A 21142-nucleotide genomic window follows, 5' to 3' on the forward strand; every position below is an offset into this window, starting at 1 on the left:
CTGATCTGTTTTCTGAAATGCTTTCACAAATGTATAGACTGTCCTCCACCAGAAAAGTAAACAAAGCTTTGGCCAAAATATTAACTGAAAACTCAAGACACAAATGAGCAGGAGATTGTTTCTCATGGCTAAATTATAGAATCATAGAATCAACCAGGTTGGACGATACCTCCAGGATCATCCAGTCCAACTTATCACCTAGCCAGTCAACTAGACCATTGCACTAAGAGCCTCATCCAGGCTTTTCTTGAACACCTCCAGGGACAGCGACTCCACCACCTCCCTGGGCAGCCCATTCCAATGCCAATCGCTCTCTCTGGGAAGAACTTCCTCCTAACATCCAGCCTATACCTCCTCCTCCCCCAGCACAACTTGAGACTGTGTGGTACCATAATAGATTGTTTTTTAAACAGGTTTTCTGAAGGGCTTCCACCAAATATTTCCTTTTTTTTTTTTTTTAAGTAGAAAAAAAATACCTCTAACTTTTGAAAAAAATAAAAATGGACAGATACAGAAAATATTTAGAACACTTTGAAAAAAAAAAGTCATGAGCAGTATATCTCACAGATATTGAAAGTTTCATTGCTTGAAATGCATAGTTGAAGATGTGTAAATGTACTATGATTTACTCAGCCTCACATGGCATTCATGTAACTTGCACCCCTGCTAATAGTACTTAAAATAATAAATCACACTGGTGAACTTAATCCTACAGCAAAGCCTTCCAGTTGCAATGAATAAAAGTTCAGTAAGCTTTTGAGTGCAGTTACTACATAAGATTTTTTTTTCTATATTTACTGTAGAAACACATGGAGTCACACAAAAGGATCTACATCAAATCCAAATACCAAGGAGGCTGAAAGGGAGAGAATGACCCTCCTTTTTGACCTCCTCAGAGAACAAGCTTTGTCTTTTGACTCTCAGATAACGCCATTCGTGTGTATCTACATATGAACAGTCTTAAAAAAACAAAACACACCCAAAGCTGTTAACTTTCTGCTGTTCAGCAGTTGCTGCAAGAATAAACTACATCCAGAATTCTTGAGCAAGGACAAAAAAATAAAAAAAGAAGGCACCAAGCTGATAAATATTTATTGGTTCACCCTCAACAATACCAAAGACATCAGTAAAATTATCAATGGGAAGTAGTCTTCTTGAAGAAAGAATTCCAAGTGGGAACCACTTCATGAGTGCACTCAACTACTCAAGGAACTGCTTTTGCCTTCCATGTACTTAACTACAGTTATCATTTTAAGGATTCAACTAACTTCCTGTGCCCACCCCAAAGCCTGTCTTCTTTCCTTCTGATTTTGTGGGAATCTTCAGTTCACAGCCTTTTTTTCCCCTTAATTTCAAATTTCTTTATATCTAGGCACTTGAGAAAGACACACTAGAGAACATTGCAGCAACACTTATTATTAAACTGCCTATTTTTGTTTACTTACATAAATCCTTTTTTTCCCAGCTACATGCTTTCACACTTGGCTAAAATATCTACTCATGTGCTACAAGTCGAATAAAATTCTCCAGGTCAGACAGGGAATCATGAAGACAATCATTTGCATCTTGACTTCTGAGAAACTTTCTAAGAGTATCTAAAGCACTCAAAGCCTCATTTTTTGATGGTGAAGGCTGTTCAGGAACTTGAAATTGATCACCTTCATCCTCATCTTCATCATCCACAAATATCACAGCTTTATCAGATGTGCTTTCTTTGATGCACACCGTTTCATTATTTGCTGGCATTTTGTAAGTTATCAAGTCATCATCTAAAGCTGCATATTCTTCAAAAGACAAACCTTCTGGAAACTCCACTCCAGCTGCCTGTGCACGCGCAATCAGATCAAAATCACTTTCAGTCTCTCTGTCGTTACCATTTGCTTTGGTTTCTAATTTGAATCCTGCTTCATTAAAACTTGTTACAATAGGCTCTGGTGTTACTGTCTTCCAGCACAGGTTCAGCATCTCAATTGCATCAAGAAGGGTCAGCGTAAACTCTTTATTACCTTCTACACAGTCAATGAATCTCTTGATAAGACAGTGCCTGTATTTAACTTTCAGACTCCTGATGACCCTTTGTTTTGTAGCTACACATGAAGACTCTGAAGGAGGGAACACCAGTTCAACAGACTTCAGGCTCTTTACTCCTGTCTGCACAGAGAAAGCATCAAGAAGAATAACTACACGTCGATGCTGTGCTTGAAATCTGTCATTGAGTTTATGCATCCACTGTTCAAATACTTCTGAAGACATCAATGCTGTATCATTTGCTTCATAGTCCACAGGTAGTGACTTCACATCTTTAAAGAAGTGTGAATTCTTGTTTTTTCCTATAACAAGCAGAGGAAGCTTCTCAGAGCCATCCACATTGGTTCCTGTCACTACAGTTATTCTCTCTTTGCTTACATTACCTACAGAACAGGTTTCCCCTTTAAATGCAAACTTATTACGTGGTAACATCTCATACAACAACCCAGTCTCCTGTATATAAAACACATTTTTGGGCTGATAATCATTTATATAATATGGAAGAACATTTTGGTACCAAAGAGTTGGAGCGTCCACTGTAGCGGTAGGAGCTGCTTCTACAGGCTGAGCTCTGAAAACTAAGCCATACCTTGACTTGAAACGATCAAGCCAGCCATTACTGCATTTAAAATCACTGTGTCCAAGCTTCTGGGCAAAATCGTTAGCCTTGAGGCGCAACATAGGACCGTTTACTGGCACATTCAAGCACTGAGCAATTCTGTACCACTTCACTAATGCCTCCTCCAGGTCGGTATAAAAAGCAGTCCTTAGTCTTTTTCTCTTAGGATCAAACCGTAAGGATTCAAAGGCTTCCAAAACTTTTTCTTTATTCTTCATAATTGAAGACAAAGAATTCCTCTTTATGCCATACTTGGCTGCGATGTCTGCCTTTTTCTTGCCACTCTCCACAGCACTTATGATGTCAATCTTTTCCTGTATAGATATGCTTTTTTTCCTCCTCACTATGGGTTCGCAGAGAGCGCTCCCCGAAGCCTCTGCCATGCCACACAGCGCCCACTGCCAGGCGCACACGTCCACCCCCAGGCGGGCGCGCTCCTGCTCTGCCGCTTTCGGCTCTGGGCGCCTTCGACAGGGGCCGTTTTCGAGCCCGCGCTCTGATCTCACGGGCATGACACTTGGCAGAGCCTGGAACAGCCTCCTGCTTCCAGCTGGCACACTCTCCAGCGTCACAACGCTTCGGTCTGCGGGCGCCTCAGTCTGGGAGCAGGCACCTCTGTGCGAGGACAGGCTCCTCAGCCTGGAGGCGCAAGCCTAGCGGAGCACCTCAGTCCTGGCGCCTTAGTCCTGGCGCCGAGCGCCTGCCCACATACACGCTGAGGGCTGGACCACAGTGGCAAACGTAGCCACTGCAGTGACAGCTGCACCCCCTAGGCTCCCCTCAGAGGAGCCTCCGTCAGCGGAGGAGAATGAGAAGCCCCTCGCCACTACTTCCCCGCCTCTGAGTGCCCTCTCAGTTTCCCCGAGGGCATCTGCTGGGCGGTAGTAAAACACAAGCGCCGTCAAGAGAGGACAGGACGTGGCAAGGCAGAGCAGAGCAGGGCAGGCGGCGCTGCCGGAGGGTGAGGAGCGGCCGCCTCAGCGCTGGTTGCTATGGCTACAGCTCGGCAGGGCAGAGACCATAGACACGCCCGCCGCAGCCTAGAGAGGCCGCTGCTCGCCGCACCTCCCTGCCGGAGCCGTCGTCAGCTGCTTTTCCGGCCAAGCGCTTCCGGCTCCTGCTGGTACCGGAGAAGGAAGAAAATAAAGCTGGAGAGGGGGCAGTGGCACCGTCCTGTTCGGCTTCCTCCCTCACCCCCTTCCTCTCTCCGTCCCGTCCTCCCTTCCCCTCGGCACGACGCTCCCGGGGCCACTGTAGCGCCGCCGGCAGGTGAGGGCCGGGGTGAGGCTGAGGCAGGCCCTTGGGCCCTAGGGTCGGGTCCGATCGGGCCCAGCCCAGTCCAGCTTGGTGCGGAGGTCGCTGCAGCGGGGAAGGGAGGGCCGCAGTATAGCTCCCGCCCCATCCTACGTGTCGGACTGTGGGAGCGGCCTCCGCTTCCCTGGTAGCCCGTGGGTGCGGGAAGTAGGTGGCTGGGCCTGGCCACAGCCTTGGGACAGGCCTCAGCTCCTTGGGGGGGTCCATCAGGGGGCTGCCCCCGCCGCTCCGGGCATAGTGGGCGAGTGGTCTCGCCTGAACGGTCGGGAGTGCGGTGCGAGTTGGGGCCTGCCCATTTCCTGGCTTGTCTGTGGGGGTTCGTGGTAGCGTTCTTGCCCCTGGGGAGTTGTGGGCGCACAGAGAGAGCGAGCAGGGCCTGAGCGTGAAATAAGGTGAGTTTCGAGAGAGAGGGAATCAGTTTGTTGGTGGAGGAGGAAAACTTTAGATGCTACATGAATTTTATGCCCCTGGGACTAACTCCGCACCTGACAATTACTCTTTTAAGTGTTCCAATTTGTCTTTTGCAGCTGGCTTCCTGTTCCTAAAACATGGAAGCACTGTGATGTCGTGTTACAAGCAGATGTTGCATGTGGCATTTACAAACTAGAAGCAGTTCATGTGTTGCTTACATTACAGTATTGTTCAGTCATTTTTAACTGAAGCCCAGTTGCATCCTTTTATCTTGCAACCCGAGTAGTTTATATGCGTTTTTATGCTTGGTGGAGTTGGTAACAAGGAGCCTGTTAGTGGCACTAACTTGCAGTCAGTGGCTTTGTTATTAAACTATTGATTCTCTAGAAAATATAATGGAATGATTCTTTTGTGAGGCTTAGGTAGAATGTCATTTGATCTCTGTAACTGCAAAACTGAACATCTGTCTGAATCACATATAAGTTTACTTATACAATCATAGAATTGTTTTGGTTGGAAAAGACCTTTAAGATCAGCAATTCCAGTTATATATGTACACACCATTAAAAATGTAAGGAATAATACAGGAGAACATTAGATTGAAAGAAAAATTAAACGGAGGCATTATTTTGCTTAACTGTTTTTTTCTGTTTTGGTGGAAGCTGAAACCATAAGGGGAGCCCATGCTTTAGCTAATCTGGAAACTCAGAGCATTAAAGTGCTTAAAGGCAGGTTGACTAATCTTATTTCCAGCATATCTTTTAACTTTCAAGCATCATTTGGTCTTGCAAGTGGAGCAGACTGAGAATTCAGGAGTGTAAAGGGGGAACCATGGTGTGATTTCACCAGAAAGTTTTTGATACAATTCTTTTAAATCTTCTTAAAAACCAATTAATCTCGATCTTGGCAAGAATTAGTTGTAATGTTCTTTGTTAGAAATGGAAATTAAGATAATAAAGTGAAATAATTACTTTCCATGAGCACTTACATTTTATGCAGTGTTATAAAACCCTTCATTGAAGTGGAGTAATAAGACAATAATAAAGGAGTATAATAAATCTTATTTGGATAGAAGAAGTCTCGCTTTTGACTTACTGGTAGTGAGTATAAGACAAAAAAAAATAAGGAGCCAGTGGATCCATTCTGGAAAAGCAGATGCATTTGTTGAGAATCTCATGGTTCTTGTTTCTAAGACCACAGGTCATTTACTGAAGAATATAACTGTTAAGGATCAACCTTATTCCAAGTGATTTTTTTAAATTTAATTCATATTTGTATGAATAAGCTCATAGGAATTTGTGATTTTTAATGAAAATCTGTGAGTGCTTTTGTAACTTTTTAGTTAAATGTCTCTGAAGTCTTCAGTCTACAGGAAGCATAGTATGTTTTTTATAAGCTTTTGCTTTGCTTTTTACTTTGCCATTGGAAAACTATATATAAATCCCCATGGCTTAAAAAATGTGAGGTTTTATTTATGGCATGCAGAAGCTAAAATGACTAGGGTTAAAATTTGATATGTATTTAGGATGGGTTTACCATGGTGGGGAAGATTCTCAGTATTTCATATCCTCTGTTCTACTCTTGTGCACAATTTGTGTGTATTTGTAAAATTAGAAGTCCAGAGGGGCAGAAGTGCATGAAGGCAGGGTTTCAGGCTTAAATGCATGTCAGAATATAGAGCAGGCATGGGGTTTTTCCCCACATGGAATATCTTTTAGTTGTTATTGCAGCTGGTGGTATTGTATATCCTGGTTCACTGAACAGTCACCTAGCATGTTCTAAAGTCGTTGTTGCTTTAGCAAAAATGAATTGATGATGTAGAATTCATATTGTAGTGAACATTAACAACTTCTGATAAGGAATGTCCCTTTCTTTGACACTTGCAAGAGAAAACCAGGTACTACTGAGATTCAAAGGTCTTTGTGTAATGGAACCTTAAAATATAAGAAATATGTGTATATATATGCCACCTTTGGCTCAGTTTCACATGACTGTCTTAACTTCTGCATCTGTGTAAACATACAGTTGTCACCTTGCATCCAGCACCTGAAGTTTACATCCTCATCTTTTTGCTCTAGAAGCAGTCATCAGGGAATTAATGTAGTTAAGCTAGGGTGTGCAGTTAAACGTTTTACAAAAGCTGGCTTTCATCTACAGTATTCCTCTTCTCATGTTTTAATCCTATATACCTGTGTTCAAAGTGTTGATACTGCTTGCAGGAAAAGGACACTATGCAAAAATTTGATGGGAAGATGGTTGTGAAACAAATGGTGAATTAATTTGGTCTTTAATTATTTGGCTTTATGCAGTGCATTCTTTCAGGTTTGTGAGATTGTTCATGCCTCTAGATAAGGTTATTAAGTGTTCCTAAGGCTATCAAGAAAATAGTTTTGCTGCTTCTAGCACTTAGTAGTGCTTAATTGCCATGGTACGTAAGTTTGTCTATATGAGGTACAAACATAACTCCAGGATCATTAATGTGGTAGAACTGAGATTCAGATTTCCTTAATCAAGACTTCGCTACAAGTTGAATTTAGCTTTCTTCTTGTTTAACCAGCAGATCATGTAAATTGCACTTACTCTTCTGGTCTATAATAAAAATGTGTTGGAGTCCCCATCCCTGGAGGTGTTCAAGAAAAGACTAGATGAAGCACTCAGTGACATGGTCTAGTTGATTGTGTAGGGCTGAGTAATAGGTTGAATGATCTTGGAGGTCTCCTCCAATCTGGTTGATTCTATGATTCTACTGAGGAATTATTTATTAAGCATGGGGGTTGTTTTCAGTCATGAGCAGAGTTTGGACCGGGCTGTGTGGGAGAACACCTCTACTCTATGGTCTTTCATGTTCAAAAGAACTCTAGAAAACTGAAAAAGACATATAAAGAAGTTGTACTTTCCTAGACACTTCAAAAGAAGTATGCATTGGTTGGTGAAAAATCCAGCTTAATTTAATGATAGCCCTGAATGAATTGTTTTTCTAAAGCAAAACTCTTACTTTGGAAAACCAAACATCTAAAGTAAAAGGTTATCCAGCGTAATATGACCTAGGTGATCTCAGTGATTCTGTGTCTCAGCCTTTGTCTTTGTTATATCTAATTATTTGCTTTAATTTAAATGATTTATAGCTTATGAAATTGAAATACAATAAAAAATAGTGATCTGTATTTTAATCTGGTATGTGGCTGGACAGGTAAAAAATGGTGAAAAACGTAATGAGAGGAAGTCGTGTGATTATACTCAGTACTGTGAGACTCTCTTTAATTTTTAATGATTGGTTGTCTCCTCCTCTCATAGATAAGCGAATTGCAGTGTCACCTGTAGTTACCAGTTATTTGAAATCAAATTTAGGTATTTTTCTCATGTAAGCTCTATTAAGTATGTCATTTATCTTGCAGGATCACTATACTCACAGAGTCTGATTTCTTGCGCATGTGCTCAGTGTTACTGGCTTTGCATTTGTAGGTGGGATTTTCTTCTTGATTGATTTTTTTTTTTTTTTGTAATAAAGTGAAAGAGATTCTAGTTCGGTACAACAGACTGAACTGCTTCGTAGGTTTCAGTGACTTAATATAAACTTGCAGCATTTGTATAAGTTCCTCTTCTAACAAATTTCTGGTCTTTGCAATAGTAGATAGGGTCAGTGCATTGCTGCAGGCAACAGAAACATGAGTTTTGTGTAGCAATGTTAGCTTTCTGTGAAGGAAATGTTGCTTTTTCTTCTACTAGACTGTATTCCTACTCTTGGTTAGATATTGGAGAGTGAAAGACCTGATTGTCATCAAAAGGGAGAGGTAGGGTTTTTTACTTCAGCAGAACTTGTAAAATGAATGTTTTCTGAAAGCCTAATTCAGTTTAAGTGCAACACTCAACTCCTTTCACCTCAATTAATGCATGCCAAACCTATTTTATTTTCAGGTATGTCAGAAAACAACAGTGAATCCACAGTACTTGATGAATCTCATCCAGCTGCAGAAGAGGTCCAGTCTGACTCTGAGGTGATTAGGTGATAGTTATATTAGTGAAAAGTCAACCAATCCCAGCAGCAGTTTCAGACTTCCAGAAATTCTAATATACTTAATGCACTGAATTTAGTATGGGGATACAAGTTCATACATACTATCCTGAATGCATGGAGTTGGTTTTGAGACACTACTAAGAAAAAAACAACTAATTCATAGCAAAACAGTATTGCAACTAGTAGTGTATCAGTGTGCTATGAGATTTGTAAGTTGAATAGATTTAGGTATGGTAGAATCTGGGGGGTAAAAAGTGAGTGTTGCAGGAAGAAAGGGTTGGTATTTACATTTGTGTAACTTCCCTATGACAGAACATTCTGAGCGGTGAATTCTTTTTTCTTTTATTCCTTGGAAGCAAGGCAGAGCTTTTACATTCTTTGTGGAGATGTCTGGAACTTTTAAAAATTGTGAATACATTTCTAAAATTCTCAAAATATTCAGCCAATCAAACATGTTTGAGAGGCTGTTTCAGAAATGTAAAGAGTATACATTTTAATGACTGTCCTAGAGTAAGAATGAAAAAAAGGTGATGCTGACATTATTATTAGAGTTTCAGTGACAGTGAATTGTTTTAAAACTTTTTATAATAAAATAGTAGTTATATAGATGTTTAGAAATGTCAGATTTGGAGAGATGCTAAACAGATGTGTGAACAAAATAGTGATTAACTTACTAAAGGTTTCTTTTTTTTTTCCTAAACAAAATGTCTAGCTGAAACATCGTGATTTTCTATGGTGATTATGTCATGCATTCATGCCTAATAACATCAAGACAAATTTAGGAACCTCGTTGAATTTGCTTTAGAGTATTCCTGCATATGATTTTTTTGTCTTTTGAGGATTCTCTTTTTTTCATATAGTTAGTAGCTGTGGGCTGTGCTTGCCAAAGGAACACGATTTGACAATCATACTCACTGTTGTAGCAGAAATACTGTATGGTTTGGTGAGTTGGTTTTCTCTTAGATATTCAGCTGCATGATTGTGTGAGGCTGCAGGAATGTGCAACCAGAGGTGAGGAGAAATGTCATCTAGTTTTGCCAGTAGCCTGCAGTTAGAGTAAGTATTTTGACATCCTGCACTGCTCAAGTAAATTGTTGTTGAGGGTAAGAGCAGTCCTTCATTCTCAGTAGGTTCTTGCTGCATTATTAGCCCTCTGTTTCATAGGCACAATTGTTGTGATGAATTGTTTTAGAGAACTGATTTGTATGGAAAAATTGTCTGTCCCGTTCTTTAGCATAGGTCACCTTCTTTCAACTTGCAATGTTTCCACAATCTTGTGTGCTGTACAAATAAATTGTTCTGGCACAGGGTAAACTTTGGGGAATAGGATAAGCTGATGAGGGGAAGAGTTGGAGTAAAGGACATCAAAAAAGGGAAGAACTTGTTCTTGGCAGCAGTGCTAGTTTACAGAATGTTTACTAAAACACAGCTGGTGATTTCTTGTTATGGCTGAGCCAATTTAGCAGTTTATCCCACTTCCCTTTTTCAGTTGCTCAGTTCATGTGTTTGGTGCTTTCTTGTCTGACCTCATTGCAGACTGATTCAGTTCACCGAAACTGTTGAAAATTAACTTGGCAAAAAGGTCTGTTGCCAGGCCAGTGAGTTGAGTGTTTGCTGTGCAGTCAGGTGAACATCTGGGAGGTGGGACACTGTGGCTCACAATAGGAACCAGAAAAGCCGAGTGGTAGAAACATCCTGCTTTCAGCAACACAAAACGGTGTTTTGTTTCAGACATAACATGAAACTGAAGTTAGCAAGTTGGTTTTCGCTTTCTCTGAACCTGATACATAGGTTTGACTCAAGGCATGCTTTAAAAAATTGAGTTGCTTTTAGGTTGCCTTAGATTTCAAAAGCTGTCCAGACAAGCTGATGAATTTTTGTTTTCAAATGTGTATTTACTAGAGATATAAGCTTATATTTCTGTACAATATTAGCAAAAATATTGGGGGTTCTTAATAAAAAGCACCTGAGCCAAGTATTTGGTTTGCCTTTAAATTTGGAAATGCAGTTTTGTTTGTGATCTTTGTCAAGTGAATCATATCCCCTGATTGTACAGGATTTCCCTGTTTTATGACAGTTTGAAGAAAGAACAGAAATAGCTATTGTAGCCTATGCTAATATTGCAGTGTTATGCAGGTAGTTGTGACAGGACAAACATTTTGAAAAACACCTTGCTTAACTGTGTGAAGTAGAAGTTCACTTTCTAGCAATATTGTAGTTTAAGCAGATGTGAAATTTGGTGCAAGCCTAAGAAACTTGAGTTATTGGAGAGATTTTCTAAATTAAAATCCAATATGGGAGGTACCTAGAACATTTGATCTTCTGGTGCTGTATGGCAGATCTGTGAGTAACAGCAAATTGGACTCCATGATCCTTGTGGGTAACTTCCAACTCAAGATATTCTCCATTTCTACATTCTGTTGTTTTAAAAGTATTCATAAATCAAGTGTATTGGTGTGTTTCAGTATTTTCATTTGCTTGAAGTCGTGAGTTTGGAGTTTGTTCTGTTGTATGAAGAATGACACCCCCCAGAAAAGCTGCTCAGTGTGTGGGCTGTGGGTGAAGTCAGTACTCTACAGAGAATTGGATAAGCTGGGCCAATGTGAATATATAGCATGTGACTTTCCAGCAGTGAAAGGATCCTAAATGGCAGGGATTGATGGAGTAAGTTAGTGTGTTATAAAGTAACATTTTTATCAATTTTATAGCACACTTTTTGCTTTATTGAAAATCTGTTATTTGTATTTAGAGTTTGTTCAAAATGGTAGCTTCTCATTTTAATGGTGTGTTTCATAAAGCATCATTTCTGAAAGAGTAGCTTTCAACTGAGTTTTGCTGAGTTGTAGGGAAGGTTTTGGTCCTCAAAAGTGGAAAAACATATCTCTTTGGATGTTATTTTCTGAGCATGCAGCCCTTCGATTGTAGTTCATAAATACAGTTCTAAAGTGTGGATTGTCCTTTTCCTTTTCTCTGTATGGGTTAAATGCAGAATTTACTCAGTGCGCAATGGACTTTGATAGAGGTAAAGTCTCAGTAATTTATAGTCTTTGGAAGAAGTTGTGGCAGTATGGCTTTGACAGCTATTAAGAGTTTGAAGTGTGTGGTTATTGGAGTCCACAGATGGTGACATAGTTGGGAAAAAGCTTGAAAAGCTTCAAAGCTTACTAAGGAAATCAGGGTTGCTACTGTAACTACTGCCGGGTGACCTGCTCTGGCAGGGGGTTTGGACTAGATGATCTTTGGAGTTCCCTTCCAGCCCTTACAATTTTGTGATAAATGGAGCGGTATTGAAGTGGGGGAGATATTAGCAATGGGGTGTGATAGAAGATGTTGCCAATTAAGAATGATGCAGGCCATCCTACATACCAGTAAAATCTCTCTGTTACATGGATATCCTGTAAAAGCTATGTGTGTGATTAAACAGCTGCTGGTGCTTTGACTGGGCATCTTCCTGGCCCTTTGGAAAGAGCTGGTTTGGTTTGATTTAGGAGCTTTAGGGAAAGAAAGCACCTACTCTCAAATACTTGTTGATGGCATACCATGTCTTGCAGAGGTGCCTAGGCTGATTTGAAAACTTAAGATGACTTTTTTTATAAGTAACTGAACATACACTGCTTTTGTTGTATGTTGATTTTTCTACCTTTCAAACTTTTTATTGACTAATGAAGCCCTCAGCAGACTTGTAAGCAGGCTGACATTTTTGACGTCGCTTTGTTTTGGGTGGTTGTAGAGAGCCATTCCCTCTTCATGTGCTTGTGAGTGGTGCACATTTCTTGCAGGAATGCCTCTCCTAGATTATACTTTAGATCATTCTTGAAAGCAGTGGTTTCACAGCAGCTTTTTGAAACTGACTTGTATTCTTGAATTGAATTGATGCTTCTAAGTCGTCCTTTCTGCACTTCACATTTTGATCGAAAGTTGCATACCAGCAGTTTAGTCAGAAGGTGGCACTATATTATGATAAAATAAGAAGCAGTTTTAAAGTTTGGAGACTTTTTTTTTTTTAACGCATTTACTTAAACTCATTGATCTACTCTAGTATGTCTTATTGTTAGATAGTACAATTTTTTTTATATAAATATAAAACTTTTTTAAAGCCAAGCTTGCCCTTTTTGTAGTTTGTGATGTATGAACTATTCTGACGGTCAAGTGTGCGTGGAAAATATTTGTCTGGCCCCATGTTTCATTAGTGTCTGACATGCTCCCACTGCCTATATCACTGGGTTAAATTTTAGTTTTCTCGTAGATCTTGAAGCTTTAAGTTACTTTTGTCTGAGCTGTGATAACATGTGGTTTGGTTATATGATTACATAAATGTATCCACACCTAGTGTATCAGGTATTACCAGTAGGAGTTTGAAATAAAGTGCCAGTTACAAAACCTATATTTTTGTGTAGGTCGATTATTGAAAATTTGAGACAAATGCTAATCTGTTTCTTCTTATTCTATAGGAAGGTGCAATGGCTCAAGAATCTCCCAAAAATTCTGCAGCAGAAATCCCTGTGACTAGCAATGGACAGCTGGAAGATTCTCATGAGCACAGCTTTAACAGGGTAAGAATTTTCTTTGCTGTCTAACAAGATAGCATTATCAGAAAGGCCAATGTTACAATCCAATGCATAACAGGATTCATTTAATGTCATTTTCTAGAACTTCAATGGAAGAATTCCTTTGAAGTTCAAAAAATGGTTCAAGTTGACATAACATAATGTGATTGCACATTGCAATAATCTTTTTTGTGTAAAAGTCATGTTAGTAGTGCCAAGTATTTCCAAACATGAAAGAACTGGTAAAGAATCAGGTGCTCTGTAATATGTAGTCAAGTGTATATTCTTCTGCACTCTTGTCTCTGAACCTTGAGAATACTGATTTTTTTTAATCCACCAGTTTTATTCATAAAGCACAAAACCAACTATTTTTAAAATGTGAGACTTAGCAAGTCCTGTGATTTCAGGCTGCCAAATCCTGATTTTCTTCATGGAGAATTATCAGATTGAGGCAAGCTACTTCAAAGGGATAAAAAGTTTGGAGGCAACATAGATCATAATAATTAGTCATGTCCTGTTTTGAAGTTGTAAACAGGAGAAGAGTAGCTTTTCTTGTGTTGGAAATGAAAAATTGATATATATCTGTATGCTGTGTAGGTACGATATGTCAGAATCCATCTCAATTGTTATACATTGATAAAAGTTGTACTTCAGTAGTCATCTGTATGGTGTATGAATTCTTCTTGTATCTGTCTGTCCAGCAGAGGGTGCTGTGGTATTGTTTATTGAATTTGGGGTTGGGTTTATTTTATTTTTCAGCTGGAAGTACAAGGACTAGTTAATTATCCACATTTATTTGAAATCTATTGAGACTTAGGTTTCAGTAAAATCGATAAGCTTTAAAACTGACTTTCAGTGCATGTTTATGCTGAGCAGAACTCAAATATTTTATTCTGTCCTACTGAAATGCTGATTAGAGGGGGAAACATTCAAAAAAACAAAATCAAATTCCCTATTCTGGTAAAATAAGTATGTCTCTAATTTCATCTTAAGAAATGTTTGCTTTAATGGAAAAACACCTTCGAAGATGATATGTTATTGCTGAGGTTGACTAAATTCAAGTAGATACTGAACATTACAATAACTTTTTTGTTCAAAATTTGTTCTAGTAGCGGCAGACTCTTTCTGAATGTTAAATAGTGCAAAATGTTGGGTTCTCTGTAATCCACAATCAACTGTACACGTTTCTAATTATTGAATCCAAGCATTGAGGATACTGATTTTGAATCCAGCAGGATTTCCAGCATAGGAAAACAATCATTTAACCATATACTAAGATTATCATCTGAAACATGTCTTTATTCTGTTATAAGTAAATACAGGTGTTATAAATAAAAATATTATTTAAATATTTAGAAATATGTATTTAAAAAATACTAAGGCATAAAATGCATGATGAGAAAAACATCTGAGACCATTTGGCTCTATTTGCAGGATAGCTGTATAGTGAGCATAGATGTGTAAAAATGTATATAACTTCCTGAGGTGGAAACACATCCATGTTAGAGCTCTCACTAAAGTACTGCCCTTATTACTGCAATTTTTTTTTCTATTTCTGCTGAGTGGGCCATGATTTTTTTTTTAATGAGTAGCACTGCAGTGAGGGAGGACTTAGGATTTGTCATTACACTAAGTTATATGATGTAAAAATTAGCGTGACATTTAATCAAGTTAAAACTAAATTTTTATAAAGACGCATCTATGTTTAAGGGGGAAAACAGAAATGAACCTTGAAGTGGTAATGAGTTTTGCTTCATGTGGAAGCAGAGAAACAGATTTACTATTTTTAAGCCTGATGACCTTGATGCTGCTGTGACTTGATTGCTAAGCCACCTTTAAATAATAATTGCTTCTTCAGTGTAGTGCATCTAATACTTAGAAATTAGTTACAGTAAATGGAACTCGTGCTGTTGTTGACTGGGTCAGAGCCCTTGTGCAGTCAAAATTTAGTCACCATTTTTTATAGGAAGTGGGAATACCAAAGTAGTTTTTGTCTGTGGACACATGAAAGAGCTGAAGTAAGTGTCTTCTAGTATGGGAATTATTTTGCTGGCTTTGAGTCAACTACATTTTGACACTTCCACAAAAATGGGTCAAATATTTGATGGAATTGCAGAAAATTTATGCAATGCAAGCATAGATTATTTTGCTGCTGTATTTTTTTTTCATAATGCTTATTGTGATATCAATGAAAATTAAGTGCATTTCAAATGTTTTGGGTTTTTTTGAACTGTCTTGTACAAGTTAACACCTGCATGTGTGACCTAAACTCAGAGTATGTGATAATCAAGACTTCTTATAAACAAAGCAAAGAAAACAAACTCCTTGGAATTAACATCTAGGTCTGTTTACTAATCTGTTTCTTTCAAACTGTAATGTTTAGCTTCTATTCATCTTGCTTTGTGTTTGTTATTTCTAGTGCTTAATGCTGTGCTTTCCCTTTTTCTCCTTGCCAGGTAATTTTTTGTTCTAACCTAAAGCAATATGCATTGCACCACAAAATTTCTGTGCCAGGTTTTCAGAGGTCTTTATTGACTTATGATAATGACAAGATAAGTACTAATTTTTAGGCGGTCACTTCAGAAGAGGGCAAGAAACCATTGTCACTTTAAGTTGTGCTGCTGTCACAGTGCTCTGCATGAGTGCGTGACCACAGTACAGTTTAGAGCACTCAAACTGCAATATACTAATTTCAATTACACCTTCTTGGAAAGGTGTAATTTTAGTTTCTTGTTTTCTTCTTATAGTCATGGAGCTGTTCATCTAGATGTTGTACAATTCAGATGTAAACAGTGAAACATAATTTATCCTGGCTTGTTTTGGTGGTGGATTTTTCTTGTCTTGTACAGCTATTTTGCAGTAAAAACTTGAGCAGCTTTGATAGTAAGTTTTGATAAACTGAGGGTTAGTTGTATAACCTTTTCTTTACTTGCAAAACTAAACTTTCCTCTGGACTCACTTTCTGTTTAACACCTCACCTCACCAATAAGCAGCCCAGGTGTGAAAATGCATATTAATTTTCCAGCAAATGCAGTATTTATATGCACTTGAGCATGGGAAATGGGCTTTTTGCAAGGCAGTGCGTTGCAAATGTGTTTACCAGGAAACAACAAGTAGGGTTGTTGCTTCTTTGAAGAAAAATGCATTTAGTTTTAAAGAACATCAGAAAGCAGGGGTTGCTTCCTTCTGAAATGACATTATGGCATATTAGTTCCAGTCTTGTGAGAATGTGGTATAGCACTATTTGATACATATTTTTGGTTCATGGTGCTACATTCTAATTCTGTCTTGTTTGTAATACTCAGAGATGCCTGTGGAATTCTGACAAGTTCTGTCCTGCCTCTGTGATGGATGGAAACCTTTTTTCACTAAAAAGACTGTAGCTTCAGTCATCATTGGATGAAATGTCTAGTGTCCTTTCATTAGGAAAAAAGCTTGACTGGGTGCTTGTCAGCTCTCTGTGTTCTGTTTGAACTCACTTAAGGTTTAAAAATCTAGTGTGTAGAGCCATTTGCCAACATTTGGATATTTGTTTGTCTTAATAACAGGGGACTTCAGCATTTCTTGATAAAACATGTTTTTCTTACTTCTTTATGGAAGAAAATTCAGCACGCAAAACAGTTTTGCCAGTTTATATTCTTTGCTTATTTCAGTTATCTTTGAGTTGTGGAAGTTTTCTTCCCGTGCGGTTATAATGATGTGATTAGACTAGTGATATTTTAATGTCACTGAGGGGATTGGAAGATGAGGACTATGGGAAGGAATGAGGAAGCTCGTTACTCTTAATTCTATAGCATGCTGTGTGGTGTGAAAGCTGCCTAGGAATAAATTTAAATCAAAATACTGTTTGATCTGCCTGTAAAGGTTTTCAGTCAGCTCTTAGCTATTTGTTATGTTTAAACGATTGTTAGAAAAAAATCTATAAAAAGTTCTTAGCAGGCTGAGTTTATGAAATTGCAACAATTGTTTCTTGTCTTACACACTATAAACTCTCTTCTCCTGGCTCTTTTTTTACTCTTCAGAGGACAAAACCAAGCATGTATACAATACCAGGAATAAACTTTAGGCTGCAAAAGATAAATTGGGTTTGTTGCGAGTCTTCAATTTATCGTACTAGAATCATGAAAAAAAGCTCTGGGATTTGATTAATCTGAGTACATGTGCTCAGTGTCTCGTTCTGTAATTTAATTGTCAGATTGCAGACATAATTACTCTTTTTTGGTCTTTTTCCTTCTAGAAAAAGGTCCTGGTCTTGTCACTCGCATTAAATCTGAAGTATCTTCATCTCTTACATTTTGCCACGTTTACTGGCATAGTTAGATTTTTTTTTTTACTTTGGGCAGTTATATTTTTGGTAATTTAGGCAAATTTAAAATCTATTTCTGCATGCCAGTGCTAGAAAAATGGTTTCAGGAGATGAAACAATTGAATAAACCTTTCCGTTCTCTTCCCGTTTTTATGCTTTTGCTTCCTGTTTGAGCCTTTGGCACGCTAAGTGGCTGAGAATGGGATAGGTAGTCCAGCCTTGTGACTTGTGAATCTTTTGAGTTGTAAGGCTTTTATACTTCTGGCTCTGGGTACAAGTGAAGTTAAAGTATGAAAATACTTCTTCTAGATGATAACTACATAAACACACAATGGTTTTCAGCTGTATACAATTGAGAAATTACGAGTTATGCCTTTTTGTGTGTGTGTGATGTGATACCTTAACAGATTTGTGGTTTTGAAACGTATCAACAAATTTTGATGAATTCTAAAGACTTGCTTTTCCTTTTGCAACTAAGAGTTTGAAAGCAGATACGGTCATCAAAATCTTCCTTTAGCTAGAGGAGCAGTGTGTAGTCAAAATATAATCACTATGTTGTAGCAGGTAAATTTGTCCTTGCTTTCCATGTTGTTGTAACAAACCTACAAAAAAGGAGAACAAATAAGTCAGTCACGCAGCCTTTTTACAACTCTAAAATGCAGGTGCTGTTGTACAGTCTCTTAAATGTGAAGTGTTTTTGCACATCTTTTCTTCCTCTGTTACTAAACTACCATTTTTTGTAAATTATAGAAGGGATCAATTGCTTTGTTAACAATGAGAAGGTATGTTTTGATGATAATTGAGTTTTTGATGACAAATCTGATCATGTTTAAGTCAACAAATGGCAAATGTTTCTTTTACATTCATACACAAGGATATCTTCAGGAGGCTGTATTTCAGCTGATTAATGTAGATGTTTAAAACCAGGTTTGAATGCAGTTCTTTACATTAAACTTTGCCTTTTTGCTAATGGAAAAAAAAGATGTAGATATCCTCAAGTACTTGTCTGAATACATACATATTTATGCACAAAAAACCTCTTATGTGTATATATACAGAATTGTAGATCTTAAAAATTTTCATGATTCAAATAACTTTATTTTAAGAGAAGGATGTTTTACAGTACTGTGGTTTATTGAGCTCTGTAGTTTGTTCATCCTGTGTCTAGCTTCAAATTGGAATTAGGTTGCATGTACAGCAGTAGTACTGTTGTTTAAGTTTAGTTCATCCTGTGTCTAGCTTCAAATTGGAATTAGGTTGCATGTACAGCAGTAGTACTGTTGTTAAGTTTAGTTGTCTTTACAAAGCCCACATTCTGCATTTTAACCTTAAATATAGGTGATTGCTTAGATCCCTATTGCAAACATGCTTAAATTTGGCTGTCTGCATTGGTTGAGATACAGATATCAAAAAACCACAGAATAAATACACAGGCTGTACTTTTAAGTGTTTTTCATTCATTTAGGTTTTATTTGTTCATCACAGTAGAATGCAGTGACACCAAGGAAGATACTCCAGACTAAAAGCGCAATTGTGTGTCTGAGAACTGTTGAAACTGCATTATAATACTTTTGAGACACTTATATCTTTTTAAACATTAACTTTCCATTTTTATTCAATTTTTTTGAAGGACTTGAAATGTTCATTACCAGTTGGACTGGGGCTTTCTGAAACCAAAATAACGTCTCATGGCTTTGACAGCACCAAAGAGGGAGTTGTTGAGGCAGGACCATTTCCAGGTAAAGGTAACTGATTGGTTTTTTTTCTATTTCTTGATTTGAACTCTTTAGGGATATTTTTATCTGGTCAGGAATGCAGTCTTCTGCTTTGGTGTGAGTGTCATTGGGATGTGCATTAGTGACAACTCGTTTATCTTCTCTGGCAGCTGGCTTGTTAAAATAGAGAATATATGCCACGCTTGTAGCATCTGTCAGGGGACTACAGGAAACTACTTAGTGTTAAACTGATCTTCATTTAGAGAAAGGGGAAATCCTTGAACACCTTGAAATGGTGCCAGGCTGAAGAGTTTTACATTGCTTTAAAGTTTAATGTTGCAGGTATTGTCCTGATTCGAAACATAACTGGAGGATTGTTTTATTTCTTGATACTATCGAATTATTTCTTGATAGTTTGCTTAATGCTGTAGGTCTTTTTTCCAGGTGCTACCTAATGAAAAGGTGTTTGTTCTCATATCTTCTCAGCCCAGGGTTGCAGTAGTTTGTAGTAGAAGGATTTCAGTTAACAGTTAATTTACTATGTAAATATTAATGTACATTTTTAGAGAATCTAAGCTAGTATTAAACAGTGAAAAATAAAGTGATAAACAAGTTTGTAATATCAGCATTTCCTATCTGCCTATGAACAAGAGTGTCATGAGCTAGTGTGTGAAAGTGATGTTTTCATTAATTATGTAGCTTTGATAATTTCTGAATTTGAAAGATTTGACGTAATCTCAGATGAGCAGCTGTGAAAATGTCTCTTTGTAGTCATAGACCTAATTTACATTTTGCTTCATTTCCTGTTTAGTAAGACTGTTGTGCTTATGAAAACAATTATTTGCATGCTGTGCTTTACATATATTGCCAAGTAAATGCTGTGGTTTTCTTAAGTCTTTGAAATTAGCAAAATATCTAGCTGAAAACTGGGCAGATGGCAAACTGCTCACCATTCTTGCTGTTCTGAATTCTATTAGCAGGTTAACTGTTGCAGCTGTTAAGTCCATTAGTCTGTAAGTGAATTAGTGTCTTAAGACACTTTTTCAAGCTACAGTAGTATGTCTGAAATCCAAATGTTCTGGACGTGTCATTTGTGACACTTCATACACTGCATTTTTTTATCTACAAATGTTTTCTTCAGATTTGTTATCATTGACCAAATGTATGTCTGTCAGAGAGGTGGTAGAAACTAAGACTTCTTATCAAACTATAGACAAAAGTAGAATAATTGCCTTATTTCTAAAAATTGCTGAAATTTGCTGTTTGAGTGTCCTTATTAGGGCTTTGTTTTTTGAATGCAAAGTAGACAATACTGGAGGAGGGAAGGGATTTTAGGATTTGAGGGATGTTGAGTGATGAAGCCTGCATAAGGCTGCATTAATACTGTGTCAAATGATAAGGAATTTATTTTTTTTTTAGCTGCTTGTCTTGGCTCGCTTGCTGAAGTGATTCAGTCTTCAGGCCTTTAGCAGGATCTTGCCATCAAACTTTTATGCCTGGCTGAATCCATTTGCAGCTCTTATGCAATGTATCACTACAAAGGGACAAGTGAGCTTTCAGTCTCATCTTTTCTGTGCCCTTGGATCTAAAACAGTGAATTCATGTACTACATGTGCTCTGTAGCACGTTCAAAAAGCAAAAGCTGGTTGGTAATTCAGTTCCATTGTGTGATGTTTTTAGTGTTCCTGAGAATTAGATTTTGTGGAAACTACGAAAATTTAGGTTCAATTTCCCTCCCCCCCCCAGCACAGTCAATCCTGAGGTATCTCAGAAATTCTCAGCAACAGCAATAATAAGGTTCTCCTCAATATGATGGTTACTTACCAGTATAGAGGATAAAAACTAGTTTGTTTGGATTATAAAAGCTGTACATTTCATAAGCATGCCACTTAACATTTAAACAATATGAAAGGGGGGTAAACGTCTGAAAAGCATAATCATAAACCAGCTTAGAGAACGCATATGGTAAAGGTAATTTAACATTGTATTTGTTGGGGTTTTTTTAAAGAGAAGAAGCAAGTGCTGCAAAATCTTTCTTTTGGGGTGGAGCCTGCACACCTTAACAGCTAATGGTTTGTACAATCTTCAGGAGAGCTTATTGCCAAATGTTTACACAGACTTCAGAGCAGATGTTAATCAAGTATATCTGAAATTGGCACAGATTTCAGAGCTTACTTCACTCCTTAC

General features: G+C 38.0%; 2 protein-coding genes across 9 annotated transcripts in view; one reads left to right on the forward strand and one right to left on the reverse strand.

The window, feature by feature from the left end:
• Positions 1 to 1070: 1070 nt before the first annotated feature.
• Positions 1071 to 3781, reverse strand: TIGD4 (tigger transposable element derived 4). Its single transcript, XM_064148659.1, has one exon. It carries the CDS (start codon positions 3157 to 3159, stop codon positions 1495 to 1497), a length of 1665 nt encoding a protein of 554 aa, XP_064004729.1. The 5' UTR covers positions 3160 to 3781; the 3' UTR covers positions 1071 to 1494.
• Positions 3734 to 21142, forward strand: part of ARFIP1 (ADP ribosylation factor interacting protein 1) — a 40081-nt gene continuing 22672 nt past the window's right edge. For 3 of the 8 annotated variants that reach the window (XM_064148661.1, XM_064148664.1, XM_064148666.1), the window contains exons 1-4: positions 3734 to 3916; positions 8288 to 8367; positions 12839 to 12940; positions 18871 to 18985. In XM_064148661.1, the coding sequence (XP_064004731.1) occupies positions 8290 to 8367; positions 12839 to 12940; positions 18871 to 18985 (295 nt within the window). In that variant the 5' untranslated portion in view covers positions 3734 to 3916; positions 8288 to 8289. Of the gene's footprint in view, positions 3917 to 4140; positions 4354 to 8259; positions 8368 to 12838; positions 12941 to 18870; positions 18986 to 21142 lie in introns of those variants that run through there. The other 5 variants (XM_064148663.1, XM_064148668.1, XM_064148662.1 and 2 more) reach the window with 4 other exon arrangements.

Source organism: Pogoniulus pusillus, chromosome 9 (assembly GCF_015220805.1).
Source record: "Pogoniulus pusillus isolate bPogPus1 chromosome 9, bPogPus1.pri, whole genome shotgun sequence".
Classification (NCBI taxonomy): domain Eukaryota; kingdom Metazoa; phylum Chordata; class Aves; order Piciformes; family Lybiidae; genus Pogoniulus; species Pogoniulus pusillus.